The 21,361-nt window shown below is 38.5% G+C and overlaps 1 protein-coding gene across 1 annotated transcript; it reads right to left on the minus strand.

The window, feature by feature from the left end:
- Window positions 1–950: 950 nt before the first annotated feature.
- LOC146713692 (broad substrate specificity ATP-binding cassette transporter ABCG2-like) lies at window positions 951–20,266 on the minus strand. The gene is made up of 18 exons (XM_085449940.1): window positions 20,124–20,266; window positions 18,724–18,936; window positions 12,510–12,569; window positions 11,909–12,023; window positions 11,476–11,628; window positions 11,098–11,255; window positions 10,097–10,199; window positions 9,924–9,972; window positions 9,737–9,835; window positions 7,514–7,630; window positions 6,994–7,139; window positions 5,705–5,787; window positions 5,516–5,605; window positions 4,743–4,867; window positions 4,254–4,408; window positions 2,842–2,931; window positions 1,968–2,038; window positions 951–1,392 (listed from the first exon to the last, which is right to left on the minus strand). Exons 2-18 carry the CDS (start codon window positions 18,903–18,905, stop codon window positions 1,242–1,244), a joined length of 1,947 nt encoding a protein of 648 aa, XP_085306066.1. The 5' UTR covers window positions 18,906–18,936; window positions 20,124–20,266; the 3' UTR covers window positions 951–1,241.
- Between the last annotated feature and the right edge of the window lie 1,095 nt (window positions 20,267–21,361).

Consider the following 21,361-nt stretch of genomic DNA (forward strand, 5'->3'; position numbering starts at 1 on the left):
TGTAAGATACGGAGCCCCGCAAGGGACATGGGAGAAAAATAAAATTAAGACGGACTTTTGAGAGATCTCGCAAAACAAACTCGGGATCTCGCAAAAGTTTTAGCCGCATTCTTCGGAGGCCGCCAGCTCGAAGCCGACCGGGAGGTCGAGGCACGATGTGCCGGGAGAGCGGTGTTCCATGGCTGTAGTAGGTCTCGACCTCCCGTTAGCTTCGAGATGGTGGGTGTCAGATCTCCAACAACATCAGAGCACTTTTGCAAATATGTGATGTCTTGCAAACCGAGCAGATATTTGACGTTTACACAACTACATTCACGCCTCAAAATATCTTAAAAGTTTATTTTGTGACCCAGAAAGAGTAATATTACAAGTAGCTGCCGCCATTGTTGGGATTCAACTTTTGCAAGATCCCGAGTTGGTTTTCTTGATCTCGCAAAAGTTCATCGTAATTTTTTTTCTCCCATGTCCCTTGCGGGGATTCGTAGTAAGACTTGTAAATACTTGCGTGGGGAAATCCCAGATCAGCAGTTCCTAAAATAATCAGACCAGTCCGTCTGGCATAAACAACTACACCACTTTCAATGTCACTTAAATCCTATTTCTTTCCATTCTGATGCTCAGTTTGAAGAATCTTGAACTGAGCAGCTGTATGACTGCACCTAATAAAATGGCTCGTGTCCCTGCCTGTTGCTTAGTTCCCCCAGCACCACCATCAATGGGTTTTGACTGAAATGTTTTTGCTACAGCTGACTGGTTTATCACTTGTTTCAGCCTTTCATGAGTCCATCAGAATGAATTATAAGAACTTTGAAGGTACAGTAGGAGGAATTGGTTCAAAGCTCATGTATGATTTTTTTTACAGGCAAACATTTACAGCTAAATGTTGCTGCTGACACTGTATGTCCTAAAACGATCATGAAAATTTAAAAATGAGCAAAACAGACACGTAATATAAATTCAACGTTTATAAATCTGAAATTCTTGTATTTGTGATGCTGAACTTTAAAGTGCAAAAATTATGATACAGCTGATGAGGCATTGTTAGTAAGGGGTGATCAAACAATCAGTTTTTATAACAATCTTTATAAAAAATTTACAAAAAGAAAAAAAGAAAGGAAAAAAAATCAATATTATAGATCTGTATTTATAAACTGAATAACCTGAATAAATGACGTGAAAACTAGACCTGAACTTGAGAAGAACAAATAACACAAAAACATCCACGACCAACAGTCAGGAGTTTAGGTGAACTTCTTGATGAAGCGCAGTTTCAGGTAAGTTATGATGAGGAAGCAGATCATCATGATAAACAAGGCCAAGTGGTTCTGCCACATTCCCCAGAGGGAGTATTCGACGCCCTGCTCCTCCAGAATCTTCTCCCCAGAGTAACAGCTGGAAACAGAGCACAAAAGTTCCTCAAAAACAAAATAAATGCTGAGATATGTGAGATATGCTGAGATACCAAAAGCTGCAGTTGCTCTGATATCACTAGAGGTGAGTCATTCCCCAGAGACTCCCAACTTTACAGAAGAAATTTGCTCATGGTACACCAGAACTGCAGTTCCTCTAATGACCACTTGAGACTGGCTTTATAAACGAGTCAGTCCCCACAGACTGATGTAAAAATGTCCAACTTCATTGCAGAAATAAACATGTTTACAGCCTGATACAAAAGCTGTTTTTGCCTAGTATCTATTTAAACAACATCTCTAAGGGACTTGAATTGTGTTAAGGCTTAATTTTAGATGAATCTGTTGTGTTAATAACTTTAATCCCTTTTTAATCCCATTCTCTAAATTTATATTTTGAATTTTGATTGCAGCACAAATTTGTTTTTTAAACATTTTGCATTATTTTGGTAGTTATGGGCTTTGTGCTCACAGATGAGCCTGTTTCTATCTCATTTAGGAATCCCCAGTGAACCTCATCACTTCATGTTAACTTGCATGTGTCTCAGTGCTGCTTACTATTGTTGGTTGAGAGTGGTATTCATTTTCTCACAGAATGTCAGCCCGGTGAACTCATTAGCCTGCAGAGCCTGGAGAGATTCACAGACAAATCAACAAACATCACTCAACAAGAGTTTCATCTGAAGAAAAAGTTCTTTTAAACCCAGAGTACCAACCCTGCTCACAGTATGCATGTGTAAAATGTAAAAACTACTGAAGAACTGCTTTTTTTAAAACAAAATGTTCTTCCAGGTAAGGTGATGCTAGCATTATTGCACAGGAGTGAAAATCTACAGCAAGTTAAAAGGTTTTCTAAATCTTTGCAAATGCCTTCATATACTAGCATGGTTTTTTTCTAAAAGCTGATCTTACCTTATAACTGATAATCAGCACATCAATCAATCAAACTTTATCTATATAGCGCCCTTTCAGCTGGAGACACAAATCCTCTTTGGGGTTGTTTTAGGAAAGGTAGAGCCAAATGCAATACAAACTAAAAGCAATGATGCATTTTGAAAGTAATATACAAAATGTCAAAGAGAAAAAAAATAGCTTGTAAGCACCACAGGAGAAGAACCAACAGGGAAAAAAATAAATAAGCAGTAAAACTTTATGTAAATAAAGACGGCCAGATAAAAGATCCTAAAAAGAGAGAAACATTATAAAATAGAATAAAAAGTATGATTAGTTAATAAAACAATGTTGCAATGTTGTGTATCATGGTGTAGCCCAACTGAGCTCAAATATGGTGTAAGTAACTAAAGTAAGTTTAACAGTTTAGTCGGTTACAGGCCTAACTTAAGGGAAGGGAAGATTTCTAAGTGATTATAAAATTGCTGCAGATATAATAAAACTGTTAAAAATAGATGTAATTGCCAGTGTTTGTACTTACACTGAAGCCATATCTGGGTATACTTAAGTACTTTAACCACGCGAGCCAGCTGGCGATGGAGGGGATGTTCACTACCAGTCCTGCAAAGATCTGGAGAAAAGGAAACATAGCAGATGAGGCGAGTGGCGAGGCTTTGTGTGGTAACTTCAGGTTTAGCCTTGAGTTTTCATTTCTTTCTGCCTGTATGCATAGAAGATCCCACATCTACAGAGGTTTTTCGCTTCCCTGATGAGTACCAATTTCAAAACCATGGTATTGATCTCTCAGCCTTTTACAGATCAAACAGAGCACATAGGCCTTGAACTTGTTGACCTTTCATAAAATTTGTTGAAATATTGATTTGTGTTTTTATAGCTGTTCTTTTCTTGCTCCCAGACTTTTACCTTTGCCAGAAATAAAACTAAGTCAGTCTTACATGTCACAGGAATACATTCCTTTATGAAATTCTGTCTAACTTCAATAACATTAGCATTACCTGTCTGACCATCATGAAGATTAAAGGTGTTAGTTATAACTTCTCTCAAGCTGATATTTAACTTCTCACTGTCAGTTTTTTCTAAGCAAGTTCCTCATAAATTGATGTAAATTCATATTTTTATAATCAAATAACTGAACATTATGAGATTTGCTTTAATTCAGTTTGCTGTAAACGTGTGTCAGAATCTCAGCCTGATGTTAAGGTGGAACCAGAAAAGGGAAAATATACCCTGGTGCATGCTTGCAAGCACAGTCCCATCATGGTTTTGTGAGTGTTTGCAGGATTTTGATGGAGATTACCATTACCTGTGTTATAAACACAGTTTGCATTCTGCACTTTTTGATGGACTTATTGACTAAGCCATTATTATTTAATACGTGATTCATTTATTATGTCTTCAACTGATTAGTAAAGCCTTGAGCTGACCACTTTTATGCTTTCCTCTTTACTTTTGGAGTCTTATGGAGTTGTGTGTATTCATTTTGTATTTGATTTTATGTTACATTTGTAATTTTGTAATAGTGTGCCTTCTTTGCCCGCTCTTCCTTGCCTGCTGTAAAAAGAGTTGGGGTTTTTTGTTTTGTTTTTTTATTTAAAGGGACTTTCGGGTCAAATAAAGCTTAAATAAAAAATAAACAAGTATGTTGCTAGTCAGCCTGTGAAGCCGAAGGACACTTGTGACTCACATGAAACAATAAACAAACCTATCGGGTCATGAATCAAGTCAAAAGTAGGGTCACTTTTCCATAACCTTCTGTACAATCAGACAGAGTCGTCGCCCCCTGCTGTCCATTAGAAAAAAATGCAGGTCTAGGAGACCTTCACATTGGCTTATCTTTTCAGAGCCAGAAGCTGCAGCCATCTTCATATGTGGAGGCTCTGGGTGTGTATGCACTAATGTTTGGACAGGTGTATGCTGATGTGTGTGCATCACCATCATGAAGAGGCAGGAGATCGTCATAAAGATGTTAGCGATGGCCACCACTGTCTGGTCAGCTGAGATGGCGAAAGCCATGGAGGCGGCGGTGTAGGAACACAGAGCGACGGTGAGCATGAAGAAGAAGGCAGCCCCAGCTGTCGGCTTCAGACCTGTACATACACAGACGAAATCACAAATCAGAGTGCCAGGGTTATAAATAGTAACAAAGATGCACAAACGGCACATGATACAAATCCTAACAAACCTCTGATGTGTAAAACAACCTTGTCTTTATATGTTTTTTTGCCTTGATTTCTGTGATATAAAAATCTCAGAGTCTAACAGTTTTTCCTTCACATATGCAAAGGATAAACAGATCAAGATCAACATTCATAACACAGACCATTAGAAACACTGACACATCGGTTTACCAATCACATCTGCTCTACTCTGCATACAATTAAAGAATAAACACCAGGATAGCACAGCTTGTCTTCCACCTACCAACCATGAAGTATGCCACACAGGTGAAGACGATAGCGGGAATGGTCCTCAGCGTGATGATGTCAGACAGGATCTTACACAGGAAGTAGACCGATACCCTGTAGTAACCGCTGATATACTCATGACTGCAGAGAGAGAGGAAGACATACAGGAAACGTTGTGTTAAAAACGGCATCTGTGAAAACATAATGATAAATAGAGGTGAGTGCCATTGCTGCAGACCTTTAGCTAATAAAGTTGTCAGAAGCATTTAATCTGAATTAGCAAGAAAGAAAATCAGCATAAAAATGTAAAATGTCAAAAAAACAAAATGATTGGAAATGCATAAACTTTCCATTTTTAAAATGCTTCTTAATAATCCTACTGATCCTTATTAATTGAAAAAAAAACATTAAATATAATGTGTTTTTAATAAGTAGATGATAGTTGTCATTATGATATAAAAGGGCACTGCAAGAATGTGTGTATTACGATTTCTCTTTTTTTTTGGCTAAACCTAAAATATTACATTTTGTGAAAGAAGAAGGCAATGAGAGGAGAACATATTGATCTGACTAAAAAAGAAAGTAAAGATGTGCATTTCCTGCAAAGAATACCGACTCGGGTCCCTGGATGATAAGCAAGTCCCAACAATTTCACTTCATGAACACATCTTTAAAGAAAGCAAAGATGCAAACTCCTCAACATGAATGAATGAGTGAATTTTACCCTCATATAATGAAAACCTTTCACCCCAAAGTGAATTAAAAAAGTTCCTTGAGTGTGAGACCCACATGAAGATTTTCCTCTCTACGATGAAGAGTTCAGCAGCCGACAGGGAGGCGAAACACTGATTCATGATGACGAAGAACAGCGCACCAGTCCTGGACACACAACCACACCATCAATAATCTCACATCCCAGGTTCATCTTTATCATTTGTCTTTCAAATGTGACAAAGACAAAAGTACTACAGTAAATACCTGTTCTGAATCCCACTCGAATCATTCTGGACATTGAAGAAAAGGGCTCCGACAACCAGAGCGAGGAAGGTTGCCACTGCTACCTAAACAGATTTTTTTTTAAAAAGAGACTTATAACCACTTATCACAGTTATCAATGCAAGTTCATTATTCCTTGAGTTTGAGGCAGGGAGGTAGTGTGTTTCCCAAACCCCTTAAAATGATCTGATGATGCAGTTTCAGTTATTGACACCAGGTGCTGCTCCTGCTAAACTCCCACTGACTGATGACACGTGCACACAGGAAGAGATGAGCGGTGATGCAGTGACCACAGAAAAGCCCAGAGTAAATTCAACAGCAGGCAAAATAACAGTGAAGAGAAAAAAAGAAAACTTTCAGATAAATATGTAGTCATGTAAAAGACTAAGTGCCCCCTTACTGCTTCCGTAGGACTAAGAGGACAAACATCACCCACAAGCTGCTAATCAAATGCACTTGATTAGAAGTCTTGTTAGATATGTTGTCTGTTCTGGAGACGTCAGATATGCATTAACACAATGCCACAGTATTCACAACAGTGTCAGTCCCAGACTGTGCAGTGATGTGGTAGAGGGGTGATGAATTGATGTCTCTGCATTATTCTAGGTGATTTGACACTATAAAAGTAAAAGTGAATTGAAAAAGACAACTGAGGGCTGCTTTTTCTTTTCACAGCCACAGGACTGACAGCCATACCAAAGTACTGTAGTGTCAAATGTGTGGCCATCTATCCTATAGCTAAATCTTGCCTTGCCCTGGAAGCGTCTAATGTTTGGACTTTTTGAATTGTTTATTTTATACTCAAGTATAAAGACTTTCTCTTGTAGTGATAATATGTATTTTACCATTTGTTCTTAATATCATGGTTATCTGGGATTGATCTTGAGTTTTTTATATCTAATTTCAGGTTTCAGTTACCAGCCTTCCCCTGTGTTCCCCGTGTTTTGTCATATTTCCATCTGTTGGTTTTACTTAATTTTTTTGTCATAGTCGTTCGTCTCACATGCCTTGTGCTCAGTTTTTCATCCTGTCTTGTTTGTCTTGTTCAGTTGTGTTCCCTGGCATCCCTCAGTTAATGTTTGTATTTGTTCATGTTGTACTGGTTGTCCTCCCTTGTGTTACTTTGTGTTACCTTATAAGTAAATAAATACCTGCAAAATCCAATGAACTGAATAAATTCCCTCTTAGACAGTAAAGATACACATTCTCCAAACTGGACAGTTCTTGTTTTAAATAAGTGAATAAATAAAGTGAACTTTACACAGACTTACCTGGGCGATGGAGGTCTGTGGGTTGAGTATGAGGTTGCGAAATGTCCTCTTGAGAACCCATCTGAACTGCGTGAAGAAGCCAGTGGTGTAGGTGATGGTTCTGAAGGGAGTAGTAGTGACCACCTTCTTTCCCTGGACGATCCTCTCTGAGACAGACAGAAGGTGGCAACGGTTTGAATTAATTTACATTTAAACAAATGCTCATGTCTGTATGAACTAATGTGTTTTGTTCACATTTAAAGTCATTAACATGTCCTGTGAAGACAGGACAGCAAAGTTTCAAAGTAAAACCAAAATAAAGACAACATCAATTTGAGACAATGTAGTCATTCGTTATCTCTTTGTGGTTCATTTACATTGGGATTCAATTATTTGGAGAATTTTTGACCAATTTGTACTCACTATACCTCTTTTTTGTAGCCATCTAGCTTTGTTTATCGTCACCCAACATATTTTTGTAACAGTTTCAGATACAAACATTAAAAATCAATAAATACTGAAGCCTTCTTTTGGTACCCACCCAGCTCTGCTTTGGTCTCTTTGAAGTGTTGACAGTTTCTGTACTCCTCCACCAGTTTCTCCCCAATCCCTCTTCGGGACTTCGACATCGATTCTGAATCCAGCTCTTGATCTGGATCTGGACAAAGAGAGATCTTGTCAGGTCTACAAAAAATAGGGTTTTATATTATTACTTCTAATCATATAATCACTGGCATATGTCACAGAATCAGGATAAATCGCTTTACAATTACAATTAGAACTAAATATTTTAACCCAAACAAATTCAAACTAATGTCAAATCAAGTCTAAATAATGTCATGTGTCCTACAGTGCCTGAATGCAGCATGTGTTACAGGTTCACTTGAGGGAATTTTGATTTTGCACATCTTTCTGCAGCACTTTCACACCTGGTTGACCAGTGAATCTAAAAATGTATGTAGGACAGAAGAGGGCACCTTCATCCTGCTAGCAGCTTGTCCATAATTTGAGTTCATAACCTTTTAAAATCAATGTACTTTTAGTTATAGTAAACATTTCTGTAAGTATTTTGAGTCATTAGTAATACCTTTTTGGAGAACAAAAAAGGGAATAAAGTCAACCACTTTCACCAAACCACTGTATGCTGGACAGCTGGTTAAAACGTATGTTTTGGTTTCCACATGAAAGAAGTGTAAATTTCTCAGTGCTCAAAAAGTTTCAGGAATATTTGTCTTCTATGGATGTTGTTGTTTCTCTTCTGTAACCTAATCATCATGACTATGATGCAGCTGATATCGTGAGTTAAACGCAGTCTGCTGAACAAAAGTTATTGTTCAGACTTTAATGATTTTATGTTTGAACCAACTAAAGTTTCACAGGATGAATTCTCAAAAAACTAACAGCGGAAAGCCCTACGAATATTATAGAGGGCAAAGTTATAGCTCCCACTGTGAGCTGATAGTGGCCGAGTTGGACACTGGACACAGTGATACAGAAATGTGTCCATTTGGTGTTTTAACATAAAATGATGGTGCAGCAACTGGGTATCAGCGTTAGTGTAGAACAGCTGTTTACTGATACTGGATGGTGTTTGATGAGATGAAAAGGGAAGACTTGACACAACTTCTAAAAGCTTCTTTCTCTGAATTTTTTCCCCCCAATTTGTCCACACTCAACTGCAAAAACTGCATGTGATGGTTGTTATTATTGTGTGAATGCCTGTTTCTTTTTATTCTTTATACTTTATTCTAGTTGCTCCGTGGTTCTTCGCCATGAAACTACTTCCACAGTTTTTGTGCAATTTTCATTGTTCAAATTTTAAACTATTCTGCTGTTTCTGCTAATGCCGGCTTCGGTGCTCATAACGTCTATACTTTTTGAGATATTAAGGTTTTTATGCCATTTTAGGCCCATTTTGCTGAATGGGACCACATTATTAGTGTGGTCACTGATTTTGCTTGCCGGGGTAGCTGTGTTTTAGCTCAGTGAGATGAGCAGCCGTTCTCAGAGCAGCAGGCCCGGGTTCAAATCCTGCTTATGGCAACATTTTTTTCGATTAATGGTTAAACATTTTTAATTTTTTTCAACACAAATTTCAACTTCTTCACCACTTTTCAGCAGAATTTTGAGTTGTTTCAGCCCTTTTCAGCCACGTTTCCGGTTTCTTTGGCTGTTTTCAGCAGAAATTCTGCTGATTCGCAGCTTTTCAGCAGAAAAAGCTTTTTCACCTCTTTTCATCACAAATTACAGCCTCTTCTGCTCATTTAAGCAGATTATTCAGTTTCTCCATATCGTCTCAGTATACTGAGAACTGGTTTGGCTCAGCAAGATGATTAACTGCCTTGCGACAAGGCGGCCTGGGTTCAAGCCCAGCTTGTAGCAACATTTCCTTTCAGGTGATAGTTTAACTTTTTCACATCTTTTCAGTACAAATTTCAGCTTCTTCACCCCTTTTTAGCACAATTTTTGTCTTTCACCTCTTTTCAGCACAAATTCCAGATTTTTTAGCTGTTTTCAGCACAATTTTTAGCTTCTTCAGCTCTTTTCAGAAGATTGTTCTCCTTCTTCTGCTGTTTTCCGATTCCACTACAAGGCATTCACACAGCATTTTTGCAGGAAATGCAAATGTTTCTAGTTATTATTATTATTATTATTATTATTAAGAGATTTTCCAAACAAGGTCAGGTTATAACCACGATGGCTTACACCTCAGAGGATCTTTTTTCCCCACTGCTGTCTTTTTGTCCAGAACAAACTTACACACCTTCTGTTTTCCCACTGTTGAGGGCGACGGCGGTCGAGTCTCCGTTGATGACATCCAGGAAGAAGTCAGCAGGGTTGTTGTGGGGCTCACAGATGTATCCTAGGAAACAGTTTTAAAACATAGTCACAAACATTGCCTTTCTGTCGTGTTGCATCTTGTTGGGTTAAAGTTAATCAGGCGTGCTTACCAATGTCAGAGAAGTACTCCAGTGCACTCCGTGCTGGGCCGTGATAAACCTGACATGTTTTACAACAGAGAGAAGAAGAATTAACATGTAAGTCACAGTTTCCTCCACAGGTAGCTTGAAGTTAGCTCAGTGAAAATGTTTAAGTCTTTCAATAAGCAGTATTTAAAGGGGACCTGATGACCGTTGACTAGCAGGGTGAGGCTGTCGAAGAGGCGGTAGATGGTGTATCGAGGCTGGTGGATGGAGAGGATTATGGTACGACCATTGTTTGCCATCCTGGAATAACAGTAAAAAACTGTTATTTAGGTTAAACTTATTCAATGGATTTTTTTTTTCATTTATTATAGTTATTCATTTAGTGATACTACTATTACTACTACATATGATGCAGAGGGCTGCAGCTTGTGGCTTTCACCCTACATTGACAATTTGCTAACTGAAGTTACCTTTGGCCTGCCTTTCTTTCCATGTTAGGTCAGCCTTTGGTCCTCTCACTCATGTTTTTGGTTAGGGTTACCCTAACCTTTCACTGTACTTTTGGTTTTATCTAGAGCATTTTCAGTTTTGGTACTGTTGTTTTTTACACTTAGGATGGCAACCTGGCAACCTAATTGAAAACCTAATGCAATTAAGCTCATTCAACAAGTTAAGGTTTGAAGATTTTTAACATTTTTAAGCATTTCAGGCAAAATCTTCAAATTTTCAGTTTTCATTTTTGCTAGGAAATGCTTTTTCTAGTTGCTTCTGCTCTGCTCCTAGAATAAACAGTAATCAGCGCTAGCTAACAGTCTCCAGAAAAACACAGACTCCATGTTTCACCCAGCGAATGTTGTCTAATTGAACCAGAATTCAGCTATGTAATGATTACATCAGTCCTTCTTGCTTCTTACTTAATCCCTAATAAAACATTTTACATTGGAAAATACAGTTATAGATAACATCGCCCAGTTCATCCAAACTCCTGATGCAGATCTGGAAAAATGGCCATTTTTAAAAATCAGTATCCTGCAAAATCATCACTATTTACAGTAGTGATGTTTGTGAGCTAGCTTGCCCAGTTACTTCATAGATTTAAGGACATAACTTCAGACTCAGTGTTAACGTTCAAGGTGTGGCCGCATGATATAGATGGGCATCTTCATGGCATCAGCACTAAAAATATGTGCGTTTTCACCTCTTGAGCAGCAGCAGCACAGAGTTGGCCGTGCTGGCGTCGAGGCCTGTGGTGGGTTCATCCAGGAAGAGGACAGGCGGGTTAATAATCAGCTCCATCCCAATGTTTGTCCTCTTCCTCTCGCCACCAGAAATCCCACGAATCAGCTGAGTGCCCACCTGCACAAACACACTACAATCAGACTTTTTCAATCTGTCTTCCAGTTCTTCTCATGCGTCTTTGTTTTGTTTTTTTTCTCATTTCTTTGCGCTATTTAATCTTTTGGATACTTTCATCCTTCTTATATTTTAGAGTCATTTTTTATGTATTCTATTATTCTTTTGTACCACTTCTTGACTAAATGTTTTATTTTTTTTATTGAAGTTTCTTTCTTCTCACCTTGGAGTCGGCCACTCGGCCCAGTCCAAGCTCCTTGATCAGTCTGTCAACTTTCTGCTTCTTCTCTTCATGGCTGATGCTTGATGGGAGACGCAGGGCTGCAGAGAAGGTGAAGTTTTCTCTGACCGTCAGAGTCCCCATCACCACATCATCCTGCAGACAGGAAGCTACTGTTTAGAAAAAAAATCTAACACATTAAAAGTGACCAAACATTTACTGCTGCCAGATGCATTTTTGCTTCAAGGACATCTTTTTAACTCAGTTTAATTTCCACAGATGTGACTTATGACCTCAGTATTTCTAAAACAATTAACTTTATGCAACTCAAACAGACTTGGCCTAAGAAGCCAGTTTTATTGTTGCAGGAAATCTCTTCCTGCCCTGTCCAGGAACTCTGCTAAATCCTGTCGAACTTCCTGCCTGCTTCACCCACCTGAACCACATAGCCAGACAGACACTTAAAGTTTGGGGGCTGAGGGGCTCCGTCAATCAGGACCTCTCCTGACAGACCTGCAGGGTCCTTTCTAGCTGCCAGAACATCAAGAAACCTAAAACAAAAAGGCAACATTCAATCACAAATTGAGTCCCAGTCAGGAGGCTTTATGCAGACATCAGCTCACACCATCTATAAGGATGGTTGCTTTCCTGTTACACACCATCTGAATTAGCAAAGGCAAGAATAGGCAGTCTTTGCTAATCAGCTGGCACAAATATAGACGGGAAGTTTGAACAGAAAAATAGCAAAACATTCTTGTTTTATTTCCTGTAATGTCTTTTCCATGTGGCAGGAAAATTGTTTATATATTCAAACTGTACTGGATAGAAGAAGACCTTATCTTTCTGTGTACAGCAAAGACACAAACATTTAGGTTTCCAGCAGTTAATGTGTACAATACTTCCTCTACACTGATGCATCGACCACCAGTTGTTCATCTCTTAACAAACAAAGACGTTTTCTTCAGATTTTTGCTAAACATGAATGGAAAACATTCAATCCTGATTTCTCCCTGCACAAACACATTTGCAGCACTCACGATGACTTCCCGCTTCCTGTCGCTCCCATAATGGCGTTGAGACCTGGCTTCATGATCCCACTGAGGGAGAGAGCGACAAAAATATTATCAGCGGTGAATCTGTAATGTTTTAATAATTCATTTCATAAACAGCAGCCGGGAAACGTTTGGACACATTCAAGGGTTTCAGCTTCTTAAATTTTAAAATTTCCAGTTTTTTTCTTTATTCTGTTTATTTTTCGCTATTTTTTAAATTTGAACTCTTGGTTGAATGAAGTCACTGTGGTAACTGTGAAATTAATCAGCAATAAAAATAATAAGCTTCATTTGCATGAAGCATACAGCTCTTGAAAATTTGCATTCCTAAAGTTTAATGGATCACTAATAAAGATTTAATGTTGATCTTATTTTTTACTGTGTAGGAATAATAAAATCTTCTTCTGAATTGGGGCAACCAAAAACTCCTGAAAGCAAAAACTCTGTGCTCCTCAGTGATATCAGGGTCATTATAGTCATCCCAGGCAGTATGCCACAGCTAAATCCCAGGGAAATAAGAGGAAAAAGAACACAGCAAACAGTAAAAACAAAACAATAAAAAAAGAACCCAATCGCCCAATAAAATATTTACTTTCCGTAGACCTCCATCCCACTCACTCACCCTCTCTTCTCTCTACCAACCTTCATCTTCGCAGTGCTGCTTAGCCTAGGATTACAGTAATGACCCCAATATCACTTTAAGGCTCAGAGTCGCTGTTTTCGGAAAGCACTGGAATTCCTTCAATGAAACAAACAGTTCAAAAGGTTTGCAAAACACCTGTCTGACCCCAGTGACAGGTTAGGCTCTAAAAAGTAACTTCCAGGGTTACTTTTCCGTGGAAGTTTTCACAGGGTTTTTTTTTCTGAAATGATGAAGCAGTTTGAGTTCTGCTTTTCTCTAGAGTGACTTTTGTGATACTACAGAAGTCATGCTGCTGTATTTCTGAGGAACTGAAATGGCTTTTTCCAGCAAAGTTACAACTTTAGTGGCCGTTTGGTTGAGGATGTTTCGTAACACTGTGATTCTTATTCTGCATTTTCCCTGACATGTACAGGGATGAAGACTTCCTCTTTTTTTTTTTAAACTGCCACTAAGCAAATCTCAAGCTGTAACTATGACACAGCAGTTTTATATGTATCTGTCTTATAGTCGCCTTTCTCTCCTTCATGCCTTTCAGGCTAATGCAGGTTTATTTTTTTGCTCTTGCTGGTATCGCTATAGTATAGTGAAGGGGATTGAAATTTACCACATGCATCTGAAACCCAAAACCACATGGGCACACTGTCAAGTGTCTGCCAGGGCATTAGTCAGCAATTTACTGTTTTGGAAAAGTAAAATTCATTTTTAGTCACTCAGTCATTTAAGTGAGTCTGAGAAACACAGGGAGGTGACTTCCTCCTGCTCAGAATCTGTCCTGTCATTCATTCAGCAGAAAACATGACTCTGCAGCGTTGTTTAGATTCCTGCAAATGAGAAACTTGCCACTCTTAATTCCAATTTTTTGATCAAATCCAATTTTTTTGTCTGCTTGTTCACACTAGAAATAAAATGTGACAGCAAACACGCTATAGTGTGAGCCCTCAAAGTGGCCCGCGCCCCAGGTCGGATTTGAAAATATTGGATTTGTGCTGTTCACACTGTCATACCATGATCGGATATGGGTCGCATAGGATCAAAAAAATAAATCCGATTTGATACGCTTTCGCCTGCAGTGTGAACGTAGCATTAGTAACTCAAAACACATAAGAACATTAAAACAAAAACAAAAAATGTAATGCAATGTAAAGGGAAAAATTAAATACAGTATATTTGTCCTTCACATGTAATCTGCATTCTTGTGTCTATTTGTTTAACTTACAAAAAGTCTCACTGCTTTTTAGCATTAGTATCCTGTCCCATGCAAACATACTTTCTGCCTCACTCACGGCCCAATGGGTGTCTTTTCAAAATCGTGAAGGACCTCGCTCACAGCATCTCATGCTACACCAGAGTAATTTGATCAATTTTTATTGATCAAAAAAAAATTCTTGCTTTTTTTTCTTTCACTATCTACTTTGCAAATGACTTATTTTTTTACACACTAGGTGTAGGGTAAAAAAAACATTCTAGTAATGAAAAGAAAACTGAGGGCGTACTGTTGAAACTCCACTTCTTTATCACATACTGACGTATGTCTGAGATTAAATGGACAGATAGAGTAAGTTCACTGCTCTACCGAGCTGCTCTAATGGATACAGTGAATGGATGGATTAGCTTGAAGAAGAAGGTGACTTGTTAGCTAATCAATCCAATGACACGTCGCCTACTGGTGATGGCCAGAGGGGCCGATGGCGTGATATGGCAGCCTTGCTTCTGTCAGTCTGCCCCAGGGCAGCTGTGGCTACAACTGTAGCTGCCTCACCAGTGTGTGAATGTGAGAGCGGATGAATAGTGGAATTGTAAAAGCGCTTTGAGGGTCTCGAAAAGCGCTTTATAAATGTTATAAATATTATTATCTCTCATCCAAGTGACTCCACTACAAAAGGTGGATGAAATCCTGCTTTGTTAACTTTACCTTCTTTCTATATCTTCCTCTCGTCCTTTGTTTATTAGGTTTTCCTTTCCACATCTTATCACAATTCAGAATCCCTTGCGTGTATTCTCCACGTGACAATGGCGTTGCTGATAATTTAGCTTCCATTACACCCAGACAGGTCAGTTTCTGGCCTGATTATAAATGCACAATCATAAATGATGGTAAAGTCAGTTTTAATGCGCTCCAGTATGAGCTGTCACAGCAGGATACAGCCCTTATTCTCATGCAAACAGGTTAAACGAAAGCACAGACCTTCAACTTTGTCAATGATTACACATGTCCAATAAAATCCCACAGGTACAAGTCATTAAAATCTGCACACACGCACACAAACACACCTGCTACACTTTGACCCATTAAAGCTTTCATAACTTACACATTGATCTTTTTTATAACAGAGTATAATCCATGGCTTGATACGTGTTGGTGTAGTAGATTTAACTCTACCATTACCCTACATTTACCCTGACCCTACAAAGATAAAAAACCAACTATTTGTAAAAAAAAAAAAAATGTGAATAGCAATTATGGTCTTTCCAGGTTGCACTTTTCACAGTTTCACTATAAGCAAATCGCAATTTGCAAACAAGGTGACATCTTTGTCGATCGTCAACATGAGACTGTGGCATGGTTAGCGACCGAAGCTAACAAACATTTCAATGTTGAATAACTTTTGGCGGCCAGGATTTTCACAGTGTCTAGTTATGACTAAAAAATGGTTTCAAAATGAAAGTTGAACAGACACTGAGAAAATATCAGCAACGTTGATTCAACTTTCATTTATTTTTGGAGTTCTTCTACATTAATGTTTGTTAGAATACAAATCATGATGTGGTTTTCTGTCAGAACCCTGCACCTATTTGTGATAGATTTCACCTAGTGACTGACAGGAACCACTCACCAATTGGTCAGAGAATAAACATTTTTTTCTAGTGACCAAAGGTTACCAGGGGAATAGGCAACTGGTCTCTAGGTTTTGTGAATAGGGCCTTACACCGCTGAAGTTCAGTTGTTCTCAAAAACTCAAAGACTCAGACCTCAGAAGATTAATGAAACTATTATTTGACTATTATAATTATTATTATTACATTATTTGGCATTTATTAGCTTTAACTCCAACATCATCTGCACGGCTCATCTGGCATTGTTTTAAGGACCTGAAGAAGCTTAACTGTCAACAACCTGGAGAACTTTCTTACTAATCATTGCTTCAGTGCTAAAGTAACTGTCAGTTTAAATTTATTAATCCTGGCTGTTATAAAGTGTTAATACTTAGCATCTTTGATTCAGTAACCTTTACACCCTCAACGTTCTTGCCAAGTAAAGTTTCAAACAAACTGAGGCAGTACAGCATCCTGTACCCGTGCCTGTTTGTTGGTTTAAGCCCAGAGTCATTGTCTTCTCACAGGCTTTTGTATGTACAGTATGTGTATGTGTTTCACAGAGGCAAACTTAGGAACCTGAGTCTCCCGACAAAGCAAACTTCCTTCCTTTGCCTCCCAACATGTGGGAGTGTTTGAACCAAGCAAACCTTGATCGTGTCACGTTTGCATCCCAGGTGGGCTCCTGGCAGCACGTAGACAAATAAACACACAGTAGCTGCACATGCAGACTGTGCATTACCAGTTTACCACAGTATGGGCTCATGCTTACAGTCACCTGAGGGCTAAAGCATGCCTTGCATTGTAGCATCACAGGAATTTCTTGTAAGACAAAGTAAATCCAAGCCAGCTTATTGCAGTTTGGTTGGTAAACTTTAAGAGGCAAAGTGCATCACTACAGAAACAGTGAGGTGACAAGATATGACTTAAAAGGCTGTTAGTCAAGTTGTAAATCCACAGTTTTTCCTTGAAGCTGTTTCATTATCACAAGTCCTGACAAAACCTGAGCATTTCCACCCTCTACACATATATACCACGTGACTGCGTAGTATATCCTTGGGTAAAGGGCGTGCTCATTTTGCCGATTTTTATTCATGCTGTATGTTAGTCTGCTGATTGTTAGAGCGTGTGATGTAAGACAAGGTTACATGTGCTCTAACAATAATGCATTACCCAAGCTGATCTTATCTCATCTTTAAATTACCTGACTGCATGTTTCTTTTAGTAGAGACGTGGTCCAACATGGGCCTGCAAAATCGTCTAACTGAACCCAATGGATTGGTTTGCAAAGTGTGAAAACTGCAGTGAACTTAGAAATTAATTAAAGTACATTGTTAATTTTTTTTATGATGGCTGAATAACTACACAGGATTGGAAAGTTACGAAATTTGTTGTCTCACAATTTTGAAAAAAGGAAGGTAAGCGGCATCTTTCACTTGGGCTTCTTTGTTCAGCTTTAAAAAAAAAAAAAACATTGCCTGCACCGAAACTAAAATTCTGCGAACATTAATGATGTGTCCTCATCACCTGCACAGTGTCTTTTATGAACATCCACTGGACGTCCCTCTGAATCTTTCTAAAAAAAGAAGTCTGTATTCTAGGAATTTTTGTTTGTTTGCCTTTACCGTGATGAAACAATAGCCTTTCACTGATGTTGTAACATCATAGCCCACTGAGCATCACACAAGGACAATTCATAACCAAGTTATACCATTAACCAGAATTTGGGAAAAACACACCTGTGAGTGTTCAAAGGTCCTCAGTAAACAAGATGAATATTTTTTTAAGATGAATGTGTGAACAACGTCCCTTTTATTAAAACATTCCTCAGCCACACAACTTTCAAAATTAAGCTTAAAGTTCTGAAAACCAATAGATAATTAGCCATTTGTGGGATATACATGGAAAAATCAAAATCCCAGACTTCATTTGCCTTTGTTACATTTAGGGATGGGTATCGTTTAGGTTTTATCTGATACCAGTGCCAAACCGGTACTTTTGCAACCGTGCCGGTGCTCGAACCGGTGCTTAAACAATGGATAACACAAACTTTGTCCAAAAACCTCTCATGTTTAGCTGTTTTCCAATTTTTCTTTGGTCATTTTAGCCTTCTTGGCCAGGGTGAAGGGAGTATCTGCCATCAAACAAGAAGACAGCCGCATGTAATGTATCCACGATGGTGTTTGCTAGTTCACCTTACATGCATTAATGTAATAACGTGGTTAGCCTACTCAACGTAAATTACACACGAACAACATTAAGCTACTCACGCAGAGAAGAACGGCTGCTGCTGCCATCATCATCCTCATCATTTCTGCTACACTGGCAGGGCTAGGGGCCAGGACTCTGCTCTTCGGGTTCTTGGGGGATGTTGCTAACTCCGGGTCCGATAACAGGCACCACACCCGCAGTAGGTAAGGTGCATTTCTCGGCTTTAAAAATACCCCGCTATGTGTCGCCGGGTGTTTCATCAGATTCGAGGAATTACCTTCTTTGCACAGTATCAGCTTAAAGCACTTGTTGCAGGCTGCTGAGTTTGCATATTTTGCTGTGAAGTACAGCCAAACTTTTGACCGCTTAATCTAATGTTGTACTTTTAGGCTGCATGAAGATGAGATATTGCAGCTAAGCTTTGCCCTCATTTTTTAGAAGTGTGTTTAAAATGACAAGTAGCCTGTTGTTTGTTAGCTTAAAAATAAAACGTCTGTTGTCCTCGAAGTTTAAATGCACCAGTCTACTCACTTGAGGTCGATGAGGATGTCTTTGGTCGTGGCCTTCTTTCGGCAAAAACATCCACCTCCCTGTTTCACCTTGTAGTGAATATTGTGGAAACTGACTGTTGCTCCGTGCAACTGTTGTCTTGAACGGGACCCTTTAGGGGCTCCGTTTATCCCCATTTCGATCGTATCTTCGTTGTCTGACATCCTTCAGTTGTCTCCACCTGTATGCCCAACACTGAAGAACATTTTTGCTGTAAATACCATTTCTTAATAAAAATCTAATCTTTTACATCTCTTGAGGCAACGGTTTTGTTTTTACATAACAAATATCACCATATCTTGTCATTTTTTAAAACCAAATTTGAAGCAATTTGGTTTGTTACAAATCCTTATTTTTTGGATTTCCATATAAAATGCCTATTCTACATCAACATTAACAATAGTAGATTTTAAAAAATCATATTACAATCCTGTTGCTGCACTTTTGTGTGACTTTATGATATTACGTTCATTGCTGCTAAAGTTGAACTTGAAATGAAAGCTGCAGACAGGTCATTTACTCTCGTCTCCTCAGTGCTGCTGTCTCAGAATGTATTCTGTTAAATTTTGGGAATCTACAACAAAGCAAAGCCATATGAACAATGTCTATGCTTTAATGTCTATGTAGTTAAAATCAAGTATGTATTTCAACTATTACTATATGTTAGAGCTAAAACAAAGACCAGATGTTTAGATAACTGAAGAAATTTAAAACACATGCAGCAACACAGTTCACTTACTCTTAAACCCAGCACCAAGTTCGGATATTTCTTTAAGTGAGTCAGACCCACTGAAAAAGAAAAAACACTGTATACGGCTTTTAATTGTGTTTGCCCAAATCTCTTTCCTAAACACTGTTTGACTTTTAAGCCAACATCAATAAGTCCCGAGAACAACTATCTACAATTATCTAGAACTGTAAATGAATGAAGCGGGTGGTTTCCTGTCATTTTCCCAATTAATGTTTGGAATATTTCTGGAATCTGGAATGTCAACTTTTCTAAAACCATTTACATTTTTACATTATTGTTACTGGATTCGGTTTTTTAAGAATCATTACCCAAGCTTACAAGTTCACAAGATGTGTAAACTGAAGCTTGGTTTGTTGAAAATACCGTAAAGGTCAAAAGTTCATATGTAAATTGCTTGTGGCATCCGGCCTCTGCAGTAGACGCTTCCTGCAGTGCTGATTATCGGGCATCTCTAGTCTAATCTGATATACTCAGAAGCAACACCGTTTAATCTTAATGTCTGCTTCATACCACGTTAATAAAAACATGTTCTAGACTCTTCCATCTCAGCGAGAGCTGATTTTAGATTTTAAAAATAGAGAAAAAGATACACGTGGCAACCAAAACTCAAAACAAAGACACTATCTCTCACCTGCTTTAGTCGGAAAGCGCCAATGAAAACAGCTACGGACAGATATCAGACAGCAGGCTTACCAGGAAACTGCAGTGACTCAGACTGCAGAGCTAAACGCGTGCTTAGCAGAGCTAGAGAGGTTGGTTTAGTACATGTGCTCAGCCCGGTTTTATGTCTGAAAGGCGTGATAAGAGAAGTAGGGAGGAGGGCACTACTCTCTCTCTCTGTGTCCTACAATGGTGAGGTCCTGTTATTGCTTTATTGTGACATATGAGTTCCTGGGTAAGCAGCACTGCTGTTAAAATTTGCACTTGAGATTTTTGTTTACATCATTTTTCACTTGACAAGGGCAGGGCTTTGAACTTTATTGGTGACCCTGAGGGGTGGGTGTGTGTTTGTTTCAAAGGTCATTTACCTGCACTTTCATTATAAAACTTGTGACTTGAAGAGATTTTCTGAAAAAAAGACAATTTAAATAATATAAAATAACTTTATTTAACCCAAATGTAATACATTTGTGTTACAGCAGCCGAAATATCAAACAGAAGCTATAAAAAAATTAAATCATAGCCTAAAGTGTCTCAATGATCTAGAGAATGACATAACAAAGTAGGTCAATAGGGTGAAAATTATATAAAGTAAAGAAATAAAAAATACACCTTAAAAAGCAGCAAACCAAGCAAAATTCCAAATGCCATGCTATGTAAAAAAAAAAAAATATACATAGAAATAAATAAAATGCCTATTGAATGTCTATTGCTGAGTCACTTTAATGTCATTTAAAGTGATTCAGCATCGACGAGTTTAGAATTTGGAAATCACCGTTATGTCACCACAGCTGTGAGCACTTTAGGGTGACAGAAAAAACAGGAAGCGGGAGAAAACCTACCAAAACCTCAGGGGGAATAAGATGTACAGGGTGGGCCATTTATATGGATACACCGTAATAACATAACAAAGAATAAAGTTACGTTGAAACCAAGCACACCATTGTTTTTCTTGTGACATTACCAATAAGTTTGATGTGTCACATGGCCCTCTTCCTATTGAAAAAACAAAAGTTGTATCCAAGATGGCCGACTTCTAAATGGCCACCATGGTCACCACCCATCTTGGGGAGTTTGCCCCCTCACATATACTAATGTGCCACAAACAGGACTTTAATATCACCAACCATTCCCATGTTATTACGGTGTATCCATATAAATGGCCCTCCATTTATGAAAAATAAGTTTCACCCTTTTCAGAAATGTTAA

The sequence above is a fragment of the Copadichromis virginalis genome, linkage group LG3 (assembly GCF_057382275.1).
Source record: "Copadichromis virginalis isolate Kocher_CV1m ecotype Utaka linkage group LG3, C_Virginalis_male_GT1.1, whole genome shotgun sequence".
NCBI classification, from domain to species: domain Eukaryota; kingdom Metazoa; phylum Chordata; class Actinopteri; order Cichliformes; family Cichlidae; genus Copadichromis; species Copadichromis virginalis.

Coding starts and splice junctions, on each gene's coding strand:
- LOC146713692 (XM_085449940.1), bottom strand. CDS start 18,905: ATGTCAGACAACGAAGATACGATCGAAATGGGGATAAACGGAGCCCCT. Junction 11,256..11,475: donor GCCGAGTGGCCGACTCCAAG/GTGAGAAGAAAG, acceptor GTGTTTGTGCAG/GTGGGCACTCAGCTGATTCG. Junction 2,932..4,253: donor TCTCCTGCCTCTTCATGATG/GTGATGCACACA, acceptor CCTTTTCTCCAG/ATCTTTGCAGGACTGGTAGT.